General features: G+C 44.0%; 1 protein-coding gene across 3 annotated transcripts in view; it reads left to right on the top strand.

Moving 5' to 3' along the window:
- LOC138447675 (CD209 antigen-like protein C) overlaps positions 1 to 19,286 on the top strand; it is a 262,417-nt gene extending 243,131 nt beyond the window's left edge. For 2 of the 3 annotated variants that reach the window (XM_069603933.1, XM_069603931.1), the window contains 2 exons: positions 881 to 987; positions 2,794 to 11,689. In XM_069603933.1, coding sequence (XP_069460034.1) covers positions 881 to 987; positions 2,794 to 2,929 — 243 coding nt within the window. In that variant the 3' untranslated portion in view covers positions 2,930 to 11,689. Of the gene's footprint in view, positions 1 to 880; positions 988 to 2,793; positions 11,690 to 16,061 lie in introns of those variants that run through there. The other variant, XM_069603932.1, reaches the window with a different exon arrangement.
- Positions 19,287 to 22,944: the final 3,658 nt, after the last annotated feature.

The following is a 22,944-nucleotide window of genomic DNA, read 5'->3' as shown; positions in this document are numbered from 1 at the left end:
AAGGCATATTGGTTGTCGAGGTGAGTTGATCATTCACAAATGTACGTATTGCAGGTTTGCAAGGGCATTCGGGGGGGGGCATTTGATGGCTTCATTCTCCCCCACAAAATGGACAGAAAGTTCTTAAAGATTCCATTGTTTGTGCAGCTTATCCAAAACGGACAATGAAAATGGTCTTTGAAATCACATCTGATTTGACTATCACATTGTGGGCCTCATCACGAGTTGGGCGCTAGCCATTAAATGTGACGGTAACGCTATTACCACTGCATTTAAGGGTCCGCCCAAACATGAGTATGGCATGTTCACCCCAGCTCAGAGCTGGGGGTAAGCCTGCCAGAAAAATGCTGAATTTCGGTGCAATTGCCGCACAGTAATACCGCCAGCGTTAATTGCACCGAAAATTCTCCATTGAATTACGTTAAATGCTCAACCTGTGATCTGGCGGGAATACCACCGGATGGATGGGTGGTAATGCAAATAAAGTTGGCCGGTGTCTCAGTCGAGATACCGCCAAATTCGCGATGAGGCCCTGTGCCATTTATGATGTAATGGAGGCCTCCAGTCTTGTCCAAAGTATTAGTGTAAGACTTTCCAAACCTCCTTAACGATTTTTCTGGCCATTAAGCCATGGAGGGAATGCTTTGGCAGTAGCAATTTCTTCTCTTATTTTCCAAATGCATGCTGGGGGCTTCCCCTTCAAACTACTATATCAAAGTGCCTGTGTCAAAGAAGGAATTTGTGGCAGTGTGTGAGGTGGGGAGATTGGAAACCCATATAGCAGCACAGTGCACTGTGCCAGTACATGTTTTATTTGTATATGAGAATAATGACCTTCTCCCACTGGATGCTAATATTTTGCCATCTGTTCTTCTCCTAGAATTTCTTGATCCAACACACAGGTTCTAAGGGGTACTGGATCAGTTTGACAGATATCGATACTGAGGGGAAGTGGCACTGGGGGGATGGCACTCCCCTCACATTCAGGTGAGTATAAGCTCAATAGGCATGCATCTGGATTTGTCTTGAAGGCATAGAACAAGAAGCCCAACACTCCCTCCCTTTCCAAGCCAGCCATATTGACCTTTTGGAGCCAGTAGTCTGTCAGGAAACCCCACTATTTTCCTAAACACCAATGCACACCTCCGCACCCCATCCCTTTATTTTTTTTATTTTATTTTTTACATTTGTAAAGCGCACTGCAGCCCTAAGGCATAGAGGCGCTGATAAGTGGTACATAAGAAGGCTTGATTAAGGGTTACAAAAAAGCCATCCCAGAGGAGTTCTTAGAATATACATACAGAGTTACAGATACATAGGTCCAGGGTAGCGAAACAGAAAACAGGCACATTATTTGAAGAGACTAGTCTTGATGGCCTTGCGAAAGCCCTGTACAGCGAATTGAGTTAAACGCTATGCAATTTTAGATGCCAGCATGGCTGACTTTTAGCCATTAGGGCCTCATCGCGAGTTTGGCCTCAGCCCTTAAATGCGGCGGTATTACCGCTGCATTTAAGGGCTGGCCAAATCATGAGTTGGGTGGAAAATGAAAATTTTTTGGGGACAGTTTCAGCAATTTTCGGCGCTATTACCGCCGGTGCAATTACCGGCAATAGCGCTCCCAAACCACATTGAGTCCTATGGACCCAGTGGGAAATAAGATTTACCGCCGTCCCGCAACTCGTGATCCGGCACAACTTGCGCCGGACCGAGTTGCGGTAGCACTATTAGTGCTGGGCGTTATCCCGGCAGTGCTACTGCCGAGATACCGCCCAACTCGTCATACGGCCCTTAAGACTTAGGGCCTCATCATGAGTTGGGTGGTATCCCGATTGGGATACTGCACATCTTTATTTGCGTTTCCACCCACCCATGTGGTGGTATTACCCCCGGATTACCGGTTGGGCAGTAAACATTATTCCCAATTCCCCATTGCTTCCATTGGACCCGATGGGTAATTTTTGGTGCAATTACCGCTAGCAGTATTACCACACAGTAATTGCACCGAAAATCAGCAATTCTAAGGCTTGTTTAGCCCCAGCTCTGAGCTGGGGGTAAACAGACCATACTCATGATTGGGCGGATCCTTAAATGCAGTGGTAATGGTATTACTGCCACATTTAAGGTCTGGCCCTATGACGAGTTGGGCGCTAAATGGACTGTTTTACCTCAAGCTTTTTTCTGGAGGTGAAAATTCCATTTAGCGCCTGATCACGAGTAGGGCCGAAGATTCCCCATTGGGTTCTACAATGGACTATACTAGCGTTAGCGCCAACCCAGCCGGCGTTATTACAGCCGGATCATGGGTTTGGCGCTACCACTAGTATAGTTGGGGGTATGACAGACGGGATACCGCCCATCTAGTGATTAGACCCTTAGCGCCCTTTTTTCGCTGGTAATACCTCGGCTGTATTAGCCCACTGTATTAGTGCCGGAAAATGCCCCTTTGGATTCAATGGACCCAATGGGGATTTACTGTTGACGCCCAATACCGCCGGACAGGTGGATGATAACGTTATTACAGTCAGACGGTATTACAGCCGGGATACCGCCTAACTTGTGATGATGCCCCTTTAAATAGGGAATTATTAGCACCTACCATTGCAGCACTTAGAAGTGGGCGCATCTGGCATGAAGCGCTACATAAAATGGTGATATCAATTTTATTATTGCCGTTCTAAGTAAAGTATCTTTTTCAGCATCAAGTTCTAAAGAAGTGTTTACCGTTTAGATTTGCATGCTTGGGATGAGACGATTAGGAAAATAACTCACTTGAATTTCTGATTTTTGCAGCAACTGGAATAAAGGGGAACCCAATAATGACAAAAACAATGAGGACTGCGTTGAGATGAGACCAGACGGATTTTGGAATGACCTCCCGTGTTCAACTAAATTTAACTTTATATGTGAGGCAACCCTGTCATGCTAAGCACCTCGACCATCTGTCTTATATTGGGAGGTTGGGCCACTGTGACACATGTCTATAAACCCGACTATAGGCTCATTCAGTCCATGAGCATCTAGTTATATTCTGCATATCAATGACCTCAATCGTGGAAGCCAAATAACAATAACTTTGCAATATGACACTTCAAAGAAGAATGCATAGCTGGAAGAGAACAGCCATGTGTGAACTGCTGAACTAAAGGTCGTGGGAGGGGAGCAAATCCAAGCTCGAGGGCATCCCTTGGTGTGATGCAGGCTTGTCAATTTCAGAAAGCTTCCACCCAATGAGTACACGGGAGGCAAGAAGGGGCTTGACTGTTTTGAAGCACCATGTCAACAAGTTAAAATGTGCTTGCTTCAGGGTTCACATTGTGGCCAGTTGGTTTGAGGCCCTGGAATTCGTGCCCAGGCCTGGAGACCTTTTCACCTGTATGGCTTGTTTTCTTCAGCTGATGATTTAGTGAGTAGAGGTGGTACTTGGACAGAAAGCTAGCAGAGAACAGCCTTAACATCCTTCCTGAACATATTGGCTCTCTCTAGATCAGCAAAGACATCAAGGCATAAATGGGGCTGGGCACTTTACTCTCATTACTTGCCCAGGCAGTCCCTAGACATAAAGGACACACATGTTACATGCATGGACAATGGGGCCAATTGGATCCGCTTCAAAGCAATTTAGCTCATTGGAAATGATTCGAAAAGAACTCGACCAATTAGAAAGGGCGTGAGAGAAAGTAAAGTTTCTGATGACAGAGCACATACATGAAATCAAAAAGGGGACACATTGCCTTCTCTTATTTAGCACCGCAAGAAAAAGAAACGTACATTTTTGCCTGCAACTTAAGGGCATCGGGCACATGAATAAAGACCCTCATTTAAGATCTAAAAATGTGGTACCCTCATCTCCGGAGGGTTAAGTGATGATAGTGACCTTCTGACCTGTGTCTACTCATTATTATGCAGTCCTGTTTTCTTTTACCCTTACAGGCTTTCTGTTTTTCACCCGAGTCTCCTTATTGTTGCCAAGACTACGTTGGCTTTTCCTTTTATTGAGTTCTCATAGGCATCGCTGTGGATCACACACCCAAAATACCATTTCTTACATGACACACAGGTGCTCACCCTACATTAATTATGGAAAGAGAAGGCCTCAATTAGAATGCACAGCATGGTGATTGGCATTCCAGACTGGACGCTCGGGGCACGCCAACCTCTACTACTACCAAGGAATAGAAAAGGATTGTATGAATGATCGATTGAAGACTTGATAGCCACCCAAAATGGCCCCCTCTATTAGGAGGGTGGAAGATAAGAACATAGACCGTATTTGAAGTTAGTAGCAATCAAGAATTTGCAAATAGAATGTGTGTTGGTAACCAGGGGCTCCCCTGCCACACTGCAGAATTTAGATTTGTGTACCAGCTTTCTTTCCCTTAGGTTGGAATCGTGCCATGTGGTTGGATTGTTTAGTTTTATACTCATGATCTTATGATGTTTTAAGCTTGGCTATGAGCCAAAATGGATGGGTCAATTAGCAACGTTTTTTTTGTTTATGAGAATTAGATAGTGTTGACTTGCGTTGCTCCATCACAGTGGTAGTGACCGCACGGCCCGAGGGAAGGAGTCTGTATATGCACTGGTGAGAAGATAGATAGGAAAGTCGGACAACTTAGACCAGAAACCGAAATACCTTGAAGAGGGATGTTCATGTCCCTCTTGTCTGTGGCCATTCAATATTAAACATGTCATAGTGGTGCCGGAGCAAAATGTTGGCACGCATATACTCTGATATTACAGTTCTTACTTTAAAAAAAAAATGATTTGCTGTATTCTGAACTGGAGGCGTCCTTTTCATTAGTTATTGTTGATATCGCAAAAATCCTTTCTTAAAACTTCTTTGCACTGATAGTCACAGTGCTCGAGTCACTGTCGTCGAGTCACTGTGCTTGAGTCACTGTGCTTGAGTCACTGGGCTTGAGTAAATTATATTGGGTTGCATAATCGTTCTTTTGGAACTGGTAATATAAAATCTAACCCAAATCAAATAGATTCTACGCAATTATTTAATTTGATTTGATATAGGGATTGCATGAAAAGCCAGGGGCTCTCTTATTGCTAAGAAATCATAGTTATTGAAACTACTTGACAATTACTTTCAATATAACTGCACAGACCCTCTAGCTAAATATCTTGCCACAGCAATTATCACAGTAATAAGGTGTTTGCTCTATTTCAGAGAGATTAAAAAAAATAATAGCGCATTTTGCATTTAGCAGAACATGCTCCCAATCCTCCACTGTGAGCCTTTTATTTTCCTGGGGAATTTCACAAGAGAGCGGAAAACAACTTAATGTGGTTTGTGGTGCCGGTTTTCTTACATCCAGAAAATATACTAAATAATTAGCTCCAATGGTGCTGAAAACGTTTGTGTAAAAATCCAAACAGTTGTTGCTTTTGCAAATGTGAGTTTTTCTTTACTCATATACAATTCCTATTAGTTATTGCCCAATGTTAAAGCACATGTATACAAAGGGGCAATAACTATTAGGCATTGTATATGACTAAAGAAAAACTCACATTTGCAAAAGCAACAACTGTACATGAGTAGAACTGTATGTCTATGTGCCTTGAGAAAGCCCAAGAAAGAGTGAAACAATAGCACGTGCCTCTGAAAGGGAGTAATGTTGGCACAACTGTACCCATAACCTGATTTAAAAACGAATAAACTCTTGTATAAAAAATAATGTATAAAATAACACAAGTCTGTCAATAAATAAGCCTTTCAGAGGCTGGACTTTCAACCGAAAAGGGCTTGGTGCAAACCATTTTTAAAACTAGAACAGTAATTAGGTTTTCTGAAGATCAGGATATAAATTAGAGTATTTGCCGAGTGGTGGGTGTGATGCTGGATATGCATTGGAGGGACAGGGCCTTATCATGTGTGTTCTGTGTTGGTTTCTGCACAGGAGTCTATGTGGGACTCCTGGCAGTGCAACACTTCCTCTTTTTGGTTGTGGTGAACAGGGATATCCTTATGGCACCCATGGGTGGGGCTACAACCCTGTACACCTAGTGTATATTTTGGGGATTTTTGGGCACATGTGTGTGGCCCACATAGCAGGGTATGGCTGGTAGAAGCTCCATGCTGAATTTTACAGGTGCTCTGAGTATCCTCCATTTTGGGATATCCAGGCCCTTCTATAGGAATCAGTGGATTCCTTGTAGGAGACAATATGGCCCCTGTGGCCTCTTGCAAACTATTGCCTGTTACCTTGTTTTCCCAAAGACCTTGGAAGCCCTGACTCTGTCCCTTCTCATGACTGGCTGTTGGGTGGAAGAACCATATATGGTATTATGGGGAAGTCCAGGCCAGACTAGCTGGCCTTCCCATTGACTGTATGTTGTGGTTACACCCTTAGAGTGGGACCTGTGTGAATGGAGTGTGTGACCAATATACACAATGTGAACGTTATGTTATGGGTGTCTGGTATCTGTTTGTGTGACACAAAGAATGAGACAGCCATGCCTGAAACTGGACATGAATGCAGTGTGGTGTGCTGAAAGGCTGGGTGCTTGCCCCAAACCACATTCCTTGTTATGGGTGTCTGGGTGGAAGTGAATGTCCTGAATGCACTGTGACTCTGATTGGCTGTCGCCTGCATGAATGCCCTTCTGACTGATTGGCCGACTGAGTGTGGCTCAGCAGTTTGAATGAGGGAAGGATCTGTATATCTGGGGACCTCTCGCTTACAAAAATTGTTCAGAAGCTGAAGTTGAAACTTGAAGATGTTTATCCTTGAAGCCCAGCTGGAAGAAGAAGGTTTGCTGCTGCTCACCGTTGATGACATCTGAAAACAGCAGTGTCTGTCAAGGACTGATCCGAGAGAGGACCTGTATAGGAAACCTCTCCCTGAGCTACGAGGGAACATCGTACAGAAGCTGATCTTCATCAAGGCACCCTGGAAGTCAGTCCCAAAAGCTGTTGTCCGGAGACTGGGTCCGCCGAGAAGCATTGAAGTAAAGCACTAGGACATTGAGGCTGTCGAAGTCCACCATTGCCTAAAAACATTTAAACCAAGGGTGCTTTTTCCCACCACAGAAAGTCGAGGTCGCCAGCGACCAAGGAGAATCCACTGGTGTGTTTCCCGCCACCTGAAGTCCACAAAGACGCCCATGAGTGAAGATCCAGCCGTGGTTGAGTCCCGACCGTTGATGCCAACGCTGACACCCGACGCCAGCTGCTGGGCCCACGCTCGTCACAGAGTCCTCTTTTCGGCACCAAACTCTGTAATCGAGGTGTACCGCACGGCTTGTCTACGCAGGACGTCCACGATCGATCGTCGACGAGTACCGCAAAATTCAAAAGCCACAATCCTGACAACGTACTTCAAATTTTCTTCACGTCATCTCAACGACAGTAGCCCCTGCTTTAAAGTGAGTCCACTCACGAGGAACCCGTTGATGAGCCATCGACGAAACTGCTAAACTTAGGTACATTGGGGTAGTGGAACATTTTAGACCAGGAAACAAGACTATTTAAACATAAAGGGACTGGGCTTGTTAATACACTTTATTTCAGGTTGCCCAGTTGGGCGGATACTCACAAAGAACTGTGTCTTAGTAGCTAAAGTACTATTCTGCCATTGTTTAACCCAACTTGCTTTCCTTCCTATGTCATATGCTGATACACATTACTGTTTGATTTGTATGCCATTAGAAACTGTCAGCAGTTGGTGCATTTTAAAAGAGTCAATAGCTAGGAGTGGTACTACATAGACATTGTATATATTTGCCATATTAGTTTTGCCAAAGTACAAAGTGTGTTATTAATTGTATATATATTGAACCTTATTTGTATATAAAGAAATATGTTAGCACATAACATAGTGTGGGGACATTCCTTTGTGGGGGCTTGGGAACTATGCTGTACTCAAGAACCAGCCTGCAGCACCTCCTGAGAGCTTAAGCCTTGGTTGCTCATCCATTGCTACCGCATAGAGAACATTGGCTGGGGTGCTCTGTGCTTCTACTCTGCCATATAGAGGGCAGAAGTATAGATAACCCCCCTCCAGTCTTCACAGTGAGAGACGTGTGAGTAGACTTTTCTGATGTATAGATGTTTGATCCTATCTGCGGCGGCAGTGGCCATGATGAAATGATTGCGATAACATCATCACTGTTGACCCAGGATTTGAAAGCCGTGGGTGATAGAGAGTAGAGGTCAGGAGGAAAGAAGATGGAGGATGGGAGAGTGGGGTTAGCATTGGAGGCATTGGAGAAAGTTGACTTCCACCTTGGAGCAATTGAGCATTCAGCAGTGTAGAGATATCCTGCAACAGATAATGGGGAGGCAGGTGTTTATGCATTCCAAGATATCCGGGAAGAAATCTGTGTGTGATGAACAAAGTTGTAGAAGTGGAAGCCAATCAGTGTAATCAGTTTTCCCAGGGAGGAGGGGTCAAGGGAGCACAGTCATGAGCCCAGAACAGATCCTTTTTGCACTTCCACTAGTAGTAGTGTGGGGGAGGGAATTTATCAGAGAGCTGCCCCCAGTGAAGTATGGCTCCTTAAATCTGAAGGCGTAAAGAATTGGAGGAGGGAGTGATGATCCTTGGTGTTAAAGGCGACAGAGAGATCAAATAGAATAACATTGTAGGAGAGGGGAGAGTGTTGAGCATGCTCAGAATGTTGGAGACATGGCTGAGACATTTCTAGTGAAAAGTTTACTCTCAAATACAGATTGGAGGAGCTACCATAATGCAGGTAACACAAGCAAGTTGATGATAAGGTTGAAGACAACTCTCTCAGGGTCCTTAGAGTGGTGGCGGAGAAGAAAGACAGTTTTGCAGAGAGAGGGTTTGTTCGCGGGTGTCAGGAGCAAGCTCTTTCATTGTCCTTGGAATGAATGGCGAAAGGATGGCAGATTTATTTGGCTGAGAATAGAATGGGTATGAGCCAGCAAAGCAATTTTAGTATTGTTGTAGGAGATACACTGTGGCTAAGTATAGGTGGTGGTATTGAATTGAGGAAGAGAAAAGCGTGGTGTTGAAAAAAAAGTATGGACATGGGGCAAGGTATTTTAGTTACTGTGGAGAGGCAGGAAGCAAAAATTGTAAGAATAAGGAGTGGAGTCGTTCTTCGAGGAGATACTTGGCGTTGTAGCATCATGCAGCGTTTTGAGGGGTATGAGGATATGGGATCAATGTATTAGCAGGATTAGGCTAAGTCGAGTGATAGTGAGGGCAAGGAAAGAGAAGGAAGAGGTGGGAGCATGCTTGCCCCAGCAGACATGCATGGTAGTGCTCAGCTGCTGGATGGAGGTGCTCTATGGTTGACGACAAGGTGGCTGGAGGAGAAGGAGTGGGCTGGGTGATCCTAGTCAAAGAGTGCTGACCAGTGCAGTACTGAAGCCAGTGAAAATATTGTTAATAAAATGGGCAAAAGGAGTTGGAGAGGGCGGGGAGTGAGGTTCTGACTTGGTTTAGATAGGGGCCTAAATAGTCTGGCTTACATTTTCTTTCAGTGATCGATGACAGTGATCGATGAGGGGGAAGGTCAGAATGGACATAATGACATGGATGGATGAGTGGTGTGAGGGTGAGCGGTCAGCAGAGATAGTACAGTAGTTGAAATAAGAGGTTTGGGGATCAGGTTCACGATCATGATGGCAGGAGCATCAACTTGTCTAGATTTGACTATTATGTCAAGATCAGAAAAGAGGAGCTTGAGGCTTCTGAGTGAGAGGTAGCTAACAGTAATGACTTTGGTGGGAGCAAGAATTTGGATAGAGATATATTCAAAGAAGGAGGGAGTAAAGTTTGGGGAGAGGAGCTTTGGGTGTGTTCTTGATGATTATCAGCACACTATCACTAACTTCTTTCAGTTCTGTGTGATAATGTCCGTGCAAAAATGTCGTCTGACAAAAATGTTGCCAAAAAATGGCTGTGGTTTGCAGGGACATTATCACATTGAACAAGCGGGGACCGGGAGACATCCCGGACAATACTGTGCAAGTTTTACCTTTCTACCACACATTTGCTCTATGCCAGTTTTAGGTTGCAAACAGAAAGTCACTGCAAAAGTTTGATATGGTCGCAAACAATGGGTATTATAGCTTCACCTTGCCTTCTGAAAGCCGCCTCACAAAATGACTGCACTATGCCAGTTTTGCATTGCTCCCTTGGAAGGGCATGCTAAAAGTTGCCATGTGCCAGTTAAACAGAATTTAACCATGCAGTTTCCCATTCCCACAGAAAACTTCCCAATAGCAATTCTCAGTTTCACATTAGACATTGCCCTGAAAAAAATAGTCCCCATGTCTATTTTTACATTGCCCCCCAAAATTTGCCATGCCACTTTCAACAATGTCCCATCACTTTTACAATGGCCCCACAATATATACCAAGGCCTTGTACAATTATCCCCACTCAAAGCATCTGTTAAGCAGTGCCATGGTCACTCACCACACACAATCGCTAAACATGATATGGTTGGGATAGTGTAGTGGGCAGACAGATAACTCCAACCACATGCCAAATTGTGCCACACACTTTCTCATGAACCAAGCATTGACGCACATACACACTGCACATTCAAAGTTTTACACACACACACACACACACACACACACACACACACACACACACACACACACACACACACACACACACACACACTGCATCTGAGTGAGTGATGTCAGCGAGACATGTTCCTGTGTGGATGGAATGTTTGTGTGTGAATGTAGGTTTCAGCTGAGGTAATTGGTGCCAGCCTGCCTGGGTGGTGTGTGCCAGTGAGGATCTTCCCTGGGGAACTGATCGCCCTGGGTCCCAGCAGCCACTCGATATTGTTACCTGCCTGTGTCAACTTAATAAAGTGGAACTTGGATGAACTTACATTCTGCCTCCAGTCAACCTTAGATACAACAAATCTACTTAATATTTAGCTTGCTCTGTGATGGTCGAATATATTTCTTCTTCCCGGGCTTGTTCTCCACTCGTGGGTCTACTGGTGGTGCACACAGAAAGCATGAGTGTATCATTCACTTGCCTGGGTTCTGAGGACACCTCCATAAGTGTCTTATGCAGTGTCACTGTTGCAGCATGCAGTAGTTATAAAATACGTGCATTTATTTTTCACCGTTGAAAATCACACAATACAAAGTTATTGAATTCCACTTTTCAAGAGTACAAACATGTTCCCAAAGTGCAAAAGCAGAATCTACAGTAAAATTACACCCTTCATATCTTTAAAATAAAACTACATTAAAAACATTTACTTTCACTGTAGAGTTGAGGAATACAAATATTTGTCATAAAGGGCATATCCAGGTAAACAAAATAAAATAATAGGGTTTATTCTTGGCTCTAATTCTCACTGCATCTCTAATGTAAGTTGCTACTGCATAATTCATCTTCATATTCCGTTGTTTGTTTTTTCGTCTTTATTTTATTGAACTACACCGACCCTGTCGATGTGAATACAAATGTAATCGTTGCATGTTGTGTTGCTTGCTCTATTGTTTGTATTCTATTCTGTGTTGCCTTGTAGGAATTGTATAGGTTTGTAGATTGTCTAGTTTATGTGAAATCTAATTATAGGTCTGAAGCCAAAATGATGTTTCCATTCCTTATAATCATGTTTTCATAGTTTGTGATTTCTAATCATGCCAGCTGTACCCGACATAACATACGCAGTTCTAGCATATCTTAGATATTATGAATTAAATATCATTGCACTTTTATTTATTTATTCACTCATATATTTCATTGCAAACACAAGAAAAAATGGCGTTATTCTCGGATACAGCACTTAATGAGCCGAATGATCAAACTCTTGAGAGAGCAACATATAGAGATGCCCGTGACTGAATACAGGTTTCAGAAGCTATCGGCAGATTCTGTCCAACATCTGCCCCTGTGACTTATTAATAGTAATTGAAAAGGCTAAACGTATAAGAAAGTGTGTTCTTTTGAATCTGAAAGGCATATTTGTCGCAGATGGAATGAAAGGTATGCGCTGTATAAGAACAGTATCTAAGTTTAATCTGTTGGTTACACGATCCTCTATGATGTGTCTTTGTAGATGCATAATTGTCAATCTTGTTCCATTGCAGAGTGTCCATTGCAGAGACCCCGTAATGGCATAAGATTGTGTAATAGCATAATTACAGCTCATAATTACAGCACCTACTTTCAGTTCTAGCTCTTGAGGAGGCATTCGTCCTACAGCATTTTGCTCTTTAGAGACTGAAGCGATGATCTTCAGCAGTTAACTATTCATTGATTCTGGAACCGCCATGCCCTGTGTGAAGTGAAGTGGGGTTGGAAATAAGTAACTTGAAATTATTCTGAACGTTTGCGATAGCAGAAGGTGAAGGTGATCGCATAGAACCGTGCTCATTCTGTTTGTTAAAATGATAGTGTTGTTGAAGTGGAATGGCACACAGAGGTGCAGTTTGCCATTTGGACAGCAGATGGTGAACTAACACTGATAAATTGCATCAGATGAGTACGGCAACATACCTTAGCATTTTATATATATAGAGAGATAGATGACTGCCCAAAAGCTTTGCATATCTGACTGGGGTCCTGCACACATCTCTGCTTGCCTCTCTGGAAACCTCTGAGGATGGAAATCAGGAAAGGTAAGTTGCTATTGTAGTAGACATTGATGGCAGCGATGAAAGTTTGCTCAGACCACTCCAAGCTGGAAATGCTGGGAGTGGGTTGCCTTCCGGAAACAAAGTGTTATCTTGTTCTGTCCAGAAAGGTACACATCCATGTTGCTCTTCTGTATATTAGTAACCCTCACCCTGTTTTGACTTCTGGTGTGTGGAGGCACCTGGTATTATTTTTACTCTAAAGAAGTAGAGGAAAAGGGTGTAATCACGTCTAGTGCAGAGAATATCCACATTTGTTCTTTTGTCCCTACAAACCCCACACAAGCAGGAGAAAAGGCCCGAAGCAACCCCCCTGCACCCTCCCATCCTGTGGCCTACCGGGTAAAGTCCAGGTGTAATGGTGGGCCAGTCCAGCACTGCCTACAAGCCCTAAATAAAGAAACACTGGCCTCATTATGAGTCCAGCGGTAGCCGTGCTGGTAAAAACATCAGGCTGACCCCCGGTACTTGTGATTTCTGCCAGTGCCTGGCTTCATGGAAACATTGGGGGGATTACGATCCCTGTGTTCCTGGAAGTCAGGCACCGGAAAAATGTTAATCCCCATTCCCATTAGTCCCATGGGACTCAATGGGAATGGGGATGACGGAAGGACCGGCACAGTTAATAACGGTGCAGATGCTTCCGTGAAAGTCTGCGAGCGGCTGCCGTCCCATCTGCCAGGTCAGACCGGGCAGGTGGGACGGCAGCAGCTCAAAGACTCGGAGTGTGCTGGTCCGGTAACAACGGTGCCAGTAGGCTTACCGGCACTGTCGTAATGAGGCCCACTGTCTCTGTTTGATTGTTGGGTTTGCTTGCTTGATCATCAGGTGATTCCTTTTCCTTCTCCCTCTGGCAAGGATCAGATCCTGTTTTTACGTTCGAACAGATCAGATGAAATGCAGCCTGTATGGGATTTATGTCTGTAATGCTGCATCAATACATGTTTGGGATCGGAATGGTGGATGGCATAAATGAACAGATCAGCCCAGGAGTGACAGATTGTGGTCCCAGCTGGAGGCCCATCTCCATCTGATTTGCCTGGAGAAAATAGCCATTTGGTTATATTTCTATATTTGACGAGTGTGGCCTAATGTGGCATTAATACACTGTTCCAAGGGCTGGAACGTGGGGTAACAGCGCGGCAGCCCAAGTTAATGTGGGCTTTGGACTGTTACCCCCGTTCCAGCCTTAAACGGGGTGTTAATGCCATTAGCGACCTGGCTTACTGCTTTGGTAACCCGGGGTTCTAAGAATAAAAGTATTTTAATTTATTGAACGGGACACTGCACGCATCCAGTTCAATGAATGAAAATACTTATCCAAAATGGCCACCACAGTTGTAGAAGGCGTGGATCTGAACAGAGCCCCTATTCTATTACCAGGGCAGCCAGAAAAAGGAGGAGGAGGGAAGCTGCTGCGGCGGCAGTAGGTGCCGCTGCCGCAACAATAAGGTAAGTGGGGCAGAGAAGGGGCGATGGGAAATGGAAAAAAATGGGAGGATGAGGGGTAGATGGCGGCCCGCGGGAGAGGAGGCAAGCTGCAGGTTCTGTGGAACGCGGGTTAAGATCAGAGGTTTCAGTCCGCGATCCACAGAACCTGATTGGCTGCGCTTCCTGCCCCGAGAGCTATTCTACAATTTTCTTAGGTATTTTTGTACAGGGTAGCAATAATTGCAGTATATCATCAAGCAATCACACCACTTTCATTTATCCAAACTCTTTCATCTCCAAGTCCTGGGCTGCAGCATGTGCAGGTATGGTCCTTGGGGATGCTTGAGCAGTGAAGTCAGTGTCCATCAGGCCTTTTCCAGTTTGGCAGGTGCAAGTATTCATGCATGTCTGGCCAAGCATTTGTCCACCACACATAGGCAGGTGCAGTATGTCTTATCTATACACACTGTGCTGGGTGATCCTGGCACTTTAGTGAGTAGACTTCTCGGCGTTGCTGCTTTAAGACATATCCGCCTACTCTTTGCTAGGTTGCTTCAAAATGGGCAGTTCCAGCACATTAACACCCATTGTAGAAGAGCCACGACTACCTGCTCACCCAATGCCACAACAATTATAAAACTAGCCAGCAATATCCTTTTCCCTGGGGGGGTAAACATTTTCTTCAACCCGTTGTTTGTGTTTTATTGACAGAACCAGCAATAGTTGAACCACGAAGAAACACAAGAAGCAGTGATAACTTTCATAGGAGTATGTACAAAATTCTGGGGTAAACACGCCATATTCATGATTGGGCGGACCCTTAAATGCGGCGGTAGCCCGTTACCACAGAATTTAATGGCTACTGCCGGCAGTAATTGTGCTGAAGATTCCCCATTGTTTGTTTGTTTTAATTATTTATATAACATACCGTACCCTTATGTATCTGGGCGCATTATGCAAAGTTTCACAAGTTACGAATACATACAGGAATAAATGGCACCTGAAACGGCACTTCAATAACACAGACAATAACAGTAGCATAAAATATAGAACCAGATGCTTAAATTGTGGACATAGAAACATATATATACATGGAGAATAAATACAGTACGTGCAATGGGACCGGTATGGCAACAGTAGAGGAGAGCTGAGGGAAGAACAGCGAGTTGGATATCATTCAAGACTAGCCATTGTTTAGCCTTTTCTATGAAGTTTTGGAATGTCTGATCAATTCGCAGATGGGTGGGGAGGGCATTCCAGAGTCGGGCGGCCTGCACAGGGAAACTGTTGCCTCCTGCCTTCTTGAGGTTAAATCTAGAAACTATAATAAAATGGGAGTTGGCCATCCTTGTAGGGCGTGATGACGTTTTTCTGATGATATTTTCTCTAAAGTACTGCTGAGCAGCATTGTTGAGGCATTTATGTGTAATAGAGACAATTTTGAGGTGAATCCTGCCTTTAATGCAAAGCCAATTGTATTTTCTTCTGGCCTCGGAAATATGTTCTCTCCTTGGGATGCTTAGTGCTGTTCTGAGAGCGTTATGTTGTAATGTTTGGAGTTTACTCGTGATGTATTTGCTGGCGCCAGCATAAAGGGCGTTGCCATAGTTAAGTTTAGAGGTGATCAATGCTCTCGCTAGTATGATGCAACTATCAGTAGATGGACCCAATGGGGAATAGGGACTTACAGTTAGCTCCCAACCCATGATCCAGTGGTAATACGGCCGGCCCAGTGGATGCTAATGCTATTACAGTCGGACGGTATTACAGCTGGGATACTGCCCAACTCGTGATGATGCCCCTTTAAATAGGGTATTATTAGCACTTACCATTGCAGCACTTAGAAGTGGGCACATCTGGCATGAAGCGCTACATAAAATGGTGATATCAATTTTATTATTGCCGTTCTAAGAAAAGTATCTTTTTCAGCATCAAGTTCTAAAGAAGAGTTTACCGTTTAAATTTGCCTGCTTGGGATAAGACGATTAGGAAAGTAACTCACTTGAATTTCTGCTTTTTGCAGCAACTGGAATAAAGGGGAACCCAATAATGCCCAAAACATGGAGGACTGCGTTGAGATGAGACCAGACGGATTTTGGAACGACCTCTCGTGTTCAACTAAATTTAACTTTATATGTGAGGCAACCCTGTCATGCTAAGCACCTCGACCATCTGTCTTATATTGGGAGGTTGGGCCACTGTGACACATGTCTATAAACCCGACTATAGGCTCATTCAGTCCATGAGCATCTAGTTATATTCTGCATATCAATGACCTCAATCGTGGAAGCGAAATAACAATAACTTTGCAATATGACACTTCAAAGAAGAATGCATAGCTGGAAGAGAACAGCCATGTGTGGACTGCTGAACTAAAGGTCGTGGGAGGGGAGCAAATCCAAGCTCCAGGGCATGCCTTGGTGTGATGCAGGCTTGTCAATTTCAGAAAGCTTCCACCCAATGAGTACACGGGAGGCAAGAAGGGGCTTGACTGTTTTGAAGCACCATGTCTAAACGTTAAAATGTGCTTGCTTCAGGGTTCACATTGTGACGAGTTAGTTTGAGGCCCTGGAATTTGTGCCCAGGCCTGGAGACCTTTTCACCTGTATGTCATGTTTTCTTCAGCTGATGACTTAGTGAGTAGAGGTGGTACTTGGACAGAAAGCTAGCAGAGAACAGCCTTAACATCCTTCCTGAACATATTGGCTCCATCTAGATCAGCAAAGACATGAAGGCATAAATGGGGCTGGGCACTTTACTCTCAATACCTGCCCAGGCAGTCCCTAGACATAGACACCCATGTTATATGCATGGACAATGCGGCCAATTGGAGCCGGTTCAAAGGAATTTAGTTCATTGGATATGATTCGAAAATAACTTGACTGATTAGAAAGAATGTAGGAGAAAGTAAAGTTTCTGATGACAGAGCACATTTATGAAATCAAAAAGCAAACACAATGACTACTCTTATTTAGCACCGCAAGAAAAAGAAACGTACATTTTTGCCTGCAATTTAAGGGCATCGGGCACATGAATAAAGACCCTCATTCAAGATCTAAAAATGTGGTACCCTCATCTCTGGAGGGTTAAATGATGATAGTGACCTTCTCACCTGTGTCTACTCATTATTATACAGTCCTGTTTTCTTTTACCCTTACACGCTTCCTGTTTTTCACCCGAGTTTCCTTATTGTTGCCTTTCTTTTTATTGAGTTCTCATGGGCATCATTGTGGGTCGCGCACCCAAAATACCATTCCTTCCATGACACACAGGTGCTCACCCTACATTAATTATGGAAAGAGAAGGCCTCAATTAGAATACACAGCATGGTGATTGGCATTCCAGACTGGACGCTCGGGGCACGCCAACCTCTACTACTACCAAGGAATAGAAAAGGATTGTATGAATGATCGATTGAAGACTTGATAGCCCCCCAAAATGGCCCCCTCTATTAGGAGGGTGGAGATAAGAACATAGACCGTATTTGAAGTTAGTAGCAATCAAGAATTTGCAAATAGAATGTGTGTTGGTAACCAGGGGCTCCCCTGCCACACTGCAGAATTTAGATTTGTGTACCAGCTTTCTTTCCCTTAGGTTGGACTCGTGCCATGTGGTTGGATTGTTTAGTTTTATACTCATGATTTTATGATGTTTTAAGCTTGGCTATGAGCCAAAATGGATGGGTCAATTAGCAAAGTTTTTTTTGTTTATGAGAATTAGATAGTGTTGACTTGCGTTGCTCCATCACAGTGGTAGTGACCGCACGGCCCGAGGGAAGGAGTCTGTATATGCACTGGTGAGAAGATAGATAGGAAAATAGGACAACTTAGACCAGAAACCGAAATACCTTGAAGAGGGATGTTCATGTCCCTCTTGTCTGTGGTCATTCAATATTAAACATGTCATAGTGGTGCCGGAGCAAAATGTTGGCACGCATATACTCTGATATTACAGTTCTTACTTTAAAAAAAAAATGATTTGCTTTATCCTGAACTGGAGGCGTCCTTTTCATTAGTTATTGTTGATTCCTCAAAAATCATTTCTTAAAACTTCTTTGCACTGATAGTCACAGTGCTCGAGTCACTGTGCTCGAGTCACTGTGCTTGAGTCACTGTCGTCGAGTCACTGTGCTTGAGTCACTGTGCTTGAGTCACTGTCGTCGAGTCACTGTGCTTGAGTCACTGTCGTCGAGTCACTGTGCTTGAGTCACTTGGCTTGAGTAAATTATATTGGGTTGCATAATCGTTCTTTTGGAACTGGTAATATAAAATCTAACCCAAATCAAATAGATTCTACGCAATTATTTAATTTGATTTGATATAGGGATAGCATGAAACGCCAGGGGCTCTCTTATTGCTAAGCAATCGAAGTTATAAAAAACTACTTAACAATCACTTTCAATATAACGGATCTATGTGATCACTACGACCCCCAGACTTCCAATGGCCGAAAATGGCGACTTTATTATAATTTTTTTAAACCCCCTTAAAACCACATACATATGCGGGGGGAGACCCCGGCAGCCCACTCATACTACTATTGTATCCCACACCCCCTCACATATATATGTGCTTTTAGGGGGGGTTGAAAAAAGTCAGACTTTTGGGAGCCGAAATTCTGATGGCAACATTTTGGGCCATTACCAATATAATTGCACAGACCCTCGAGCTAAATATCTTGCCACAGCAATTATCACAGTAATACGTTTTTTGCTCTATTTCAGAGAGATTTAAATTAAATAACAGCGCATTGTGCATTTAGCAGAACATGCTCCCAATCCTCCACTGTGACCCTTTTATTTTCCTGGGGAAGTACACGAGAGAGGCGAAACCAACTTAATGTGGTTTGTGGTGCCGTTTTTTTTACCTCCCAGAAAATGTACTAAATAATAAGCTGCAATGGTGCTGCACATGTTTGGGTAAAAATCCAAACAGTTGTTGCTTTTGCAAATGTGAGTTTTTCTTTAGTCATATACAATTCCTATTAGTTATTGCCCAATGTTAAAGCACATGTATAAAAATGGGCAATAACTAATAGGCATTGTATATGACTAAAGAAAAACTCACATTTGCAAAAGTAGCAACTGTACATGAATAGAACTGAATGTCTAACTGAATGTCTAGGTGCCTTGAGAAAGCCCAAGAGAGGGTGAAAAGATAGCACGTGCCTCTGAGAGGGAGTAATGTTGGCACAACTGTACCTATAACATGATTTAAAAACGAATAAACTCTTGTATAAAATAACACAAGACTGTCAATAATTAAGCCTTACAGAGGCTGGGAATTTCAACTGCAAAGGGCTTGGTGCAAACAATTTTCAAAACTAGAACAGTAATTAGGTTTTCTGTGATGATCAGGATATCAATGTGAGTTTTGCCGAGTGATGAGTGTGATGCTGAAAATGCAATGGAGGGTCAGGGCCTCCAGGTCCTTGTCCTGTACTCCCTCATCATGTGCATTCTGTGTTGATTTCTGTACCGGAGTCCATGTGGGGCTCCTTGCAGTGCAGCTCTTCCTCTTTTTGGCTGTGCTGAACAGAGACCCGTGGGATACCCTTATGGCACTCGTGGGTGGGGGTGTATGTTTTGGGCAACTCTGTGTGGCCCACAGAGCAGGGTATGGGCTGGAGACAGCTCCATGCTGAATTTGACAGTTGCTTTGAGTATCCTCCATTTTGGGATACCAAGGCCCTGCCATTGGAATCCGTTGATTCCTGATAGAAGACAAGATGGCCCCTGTGGCCTCTTGGTTTCCATTGCCTGTTACCTTGTTTTCCTTGTCCTGGGAAGGCCCGACTCTGTCCCTTCTCCTGACTGGCTGTTGGGTGGAAGAACCATATATGGTATTGTGGGGAAGTCCAGACCAGACTGGCTGCAGCCTTCCCACTGACTGTATGTTGTGGATACACCCTTGGGGTGGGACAAGTGTGAATGGTGTATGTGACCAAAATGCACTTCATACTATGGGTGTCCCGTATCTGTGTGTGTGAAACTGACATGAATGCAGTGTGGTGTGCCGAAAGGCTGGGTGCTTGCCCCAATCTGCATTCCTTGTTATGGGTGTCTAGGTGGAAGTGAATGGCCTGAATGCACTGTGAGCTTGATTGGCTGCCTGCCTGCATGAATGCCCCTCTGACTGATTGGCTGACTGAGTGTGGCTCAGCAGTGTGAATGAGGGACAGATCTGTATATCTGGGGAACTCTCACTTACCAAAATTGTTCAGAAGCTGAAGTTGAAACTTGAAGCTGCTTATCCTTGAATCCCAGCTGGAAGAAGAAGGTTTGCTGCTGCTCACTGTCGACTAAATCCAAAAACTGCTGTGTCTGTCAAGGAATGATCGAAGAGAGGACCTGTTTAGGAGACCTCTCGGAGCTACGAGGGAGCACCGCACAGTAGCAAATCTTCATCAAGGCCCCCTGGAAGTCAGTCCTAAAAAGCTGTTGACTGGAGACGGGGTCCGCCGAGTAGCATTGAAATAAAGCACCAGGACAGTGAGGCCATCGACGTCCACCATTGCCTAAGAACATTTAAACCAAGGGCTCCCTTGCCATCACCATTGACCGCTTTTTCCCACCAGAGAAGACCGAGGAGAATCCGCCGGTGGGTTTCCCACCACCTGAAGTCCACAAAGATGCCAACGAGGGAAGATCTAGCCGTGGTCGAATCCTGACCATCGATGCCAATGCCGACATCTGAATCCCGCTGCCTGGCCTATGCTCATCACTGCATCCTCTTTGCAGCACCGAACTCTGTCATCGAGGTGTACCGCATGCCTCGTCTAAGCAGGACGTCCAGGATTGATTATCGATGAGCACCACGAAATTAGAAAGCGGCTGTCCCAACGACGGTGGCTCCTGCTTTAAAGGGAGTCCACTCATGAGGAACTTGTCGACAATCGTCGATGAAACTCTGCTAAACTCAGGTACATTGGGGTAGTGGAACATTTTAGACCAGGAAACAAGACTATTTAACATGAACTTTATTACAGGTTGTCCAGGTGGAGGGATCCTCACACAGACTATGTCTTACTAGCTAAAGTACTATTCTGCCATTGTTTAACCCAACTTGTTTTCCTTCCTGTGTCATATGCTGATACACATTACTCTTTGATTTTTATGCCATTAGAAACTGTCAGCAGTTGGTGCATTTTAAAGGAGTCAATAGTTAAGAGTGATACCACATAGACATTACATATATTTGGCCTATTAGATTTGCCAAAGTACAAAGTGTGTTATTAATTGTATATATATTGAACCTTATTTTTAGGTTATAGGTCAAAGGATCGAATACAAAGGATCGAAATGCAATAGTGTCGAGTCAAAAAGACCGAAAATAGAATGGTCGAAATTTTTTGTGTGTTTTTTTTTTCCCCCCCAAACACCCGTTTTTGGTGTAAAAACCACTTTTTTTCCTATACAGAAACCCCCAAAAAATATACATTTAAATAAAGGCATTCAACCTTTTTTTTCGGTCCTTTTGACTGGACCCTATTGTATTCGATCCTTTTGTTTTAGATCCTTTGACTGGACACCTATTTTTATATAAAGAACTGTATTAGCAGATAACGTAGTCTGTGAAAATTCCTTTGTGGGTGGCTTGGGAACTGTGCTGTACTAAGACCAGCCTGCATCACCTCATGAGAGCTTAAGCCTTGGTTGCTCATCCATTGCTACCACATAGAGAACGTTGACTGGGGTGCTCTGTATTTCTACTCTGCCATATAGAGGGCAGGAGTACAGATAACCCCCTCCATTCTTTACAATGAGAGACGTGTCAGTAGACTTTTCTGATGTATATAAGTTTGTTCCTATCTGCGGCAGCAGTGGCCATGTTGAAATGATTGCGATAAGATCACTGTTGACCCAGGATTTGAAAGCCCTGGGTGATGGAGAGTAGAGGTCAGGTGGAAAGGAGCTGGAGGATGGGAGAGTGGGGTTAGCATTGGAGAAAGTTGACTTCCACCTTGGAGGAATTGAGCATTCCGCAGTGTAGAGATATCCTGCCACAGATAATGGGGAGGCAGCTGTTTATGCATTCCAAGATATCAGGGGTGAAATCTGTGCGTGATGAACAGCCAAATGGTGTAATCAGTTTGCCCAGGGAGGTGAGATCAAAGGAGCACAGTAATGAGCCCAGAACAGATCCTTTTTGGACTTCCACTAGTAGCAGTGTTGGGGAGGGAAGTTGTCAGGGAGCTGCCCCCAGTGAAGTATTGTGTCCTTGAATCTGAAGGAGTAGAGAATTGGAGGAGGGAATCTTGACCCTTGGTGTTAAAGGCGGCAGAGAGATTAAATAGAAGAAGAATGTAGGAGAGGTGAGAGTGTTGAGCATGCTTGGGATGTTGGAGACATGGCTGAGACATTTCTAGTGAAATATTTACTCTCAAATACAGATTGGAGGGGCTACCATCGTGCAGGTAACACAAGCATGTTGATGATACTGTTGAAGACAACTCTCTCAGGGTCTTTAGAGTGGTGGCGGAAAAGAAAAAGTTTTGCAGAGAGGGTTTGTTAGCGGGTGTCAGGTGCAAGCTCTTTCATTGTCCTTGGAATGAATGGTGAAAGAATGGCAGAATTATTTGGTTTAGAAGAGAATGGGTATGAGCCAATACAGCAAGTTTAGTATTGTTGTAGGAGATACAATGTGGCTAAGTATAGGTGGTGGTATTGAATTGAGGAAGAGAAGAGCACGGGGGTGGAAAAAAGGGTGGGAATGGTGCAACGTATTTTAGTTACGATGGAGAGGAAGGAAGCAAAGTCATAAGAATAGTGAGTGGAGGCGTTCTTAGAGGAGATACTTGGCGTTGTAGCATCAAACAACATTTTGGGGGTATGAGGATATGGGATCAATGTATTAGCAGGATTAGGCTATGTTGAGTGCTGGTGAGGACAAGGAAAGAGAAAGAAG

The sequence above is a fragment of the Ambystoma mexicanum genome, chromosome 3q (genome assembly GCF_040938575.1).
Source record: "Ambystoma mexicanum isolate Mex_15411 chromosome 3q, UKY_AmexF1_1, whole genome shotgun sequence".
Taxonomy (NCBI): domain Eukaryota; kingdom Metazoa; phylum Chordata; class Amphibia; order Caudata; family Ambystomatidae; genus Ambystoma; species Ambystoma mexicanum.
This window is presented reverse-complemented; position numbering and strand designations above follow the sequence as displayed.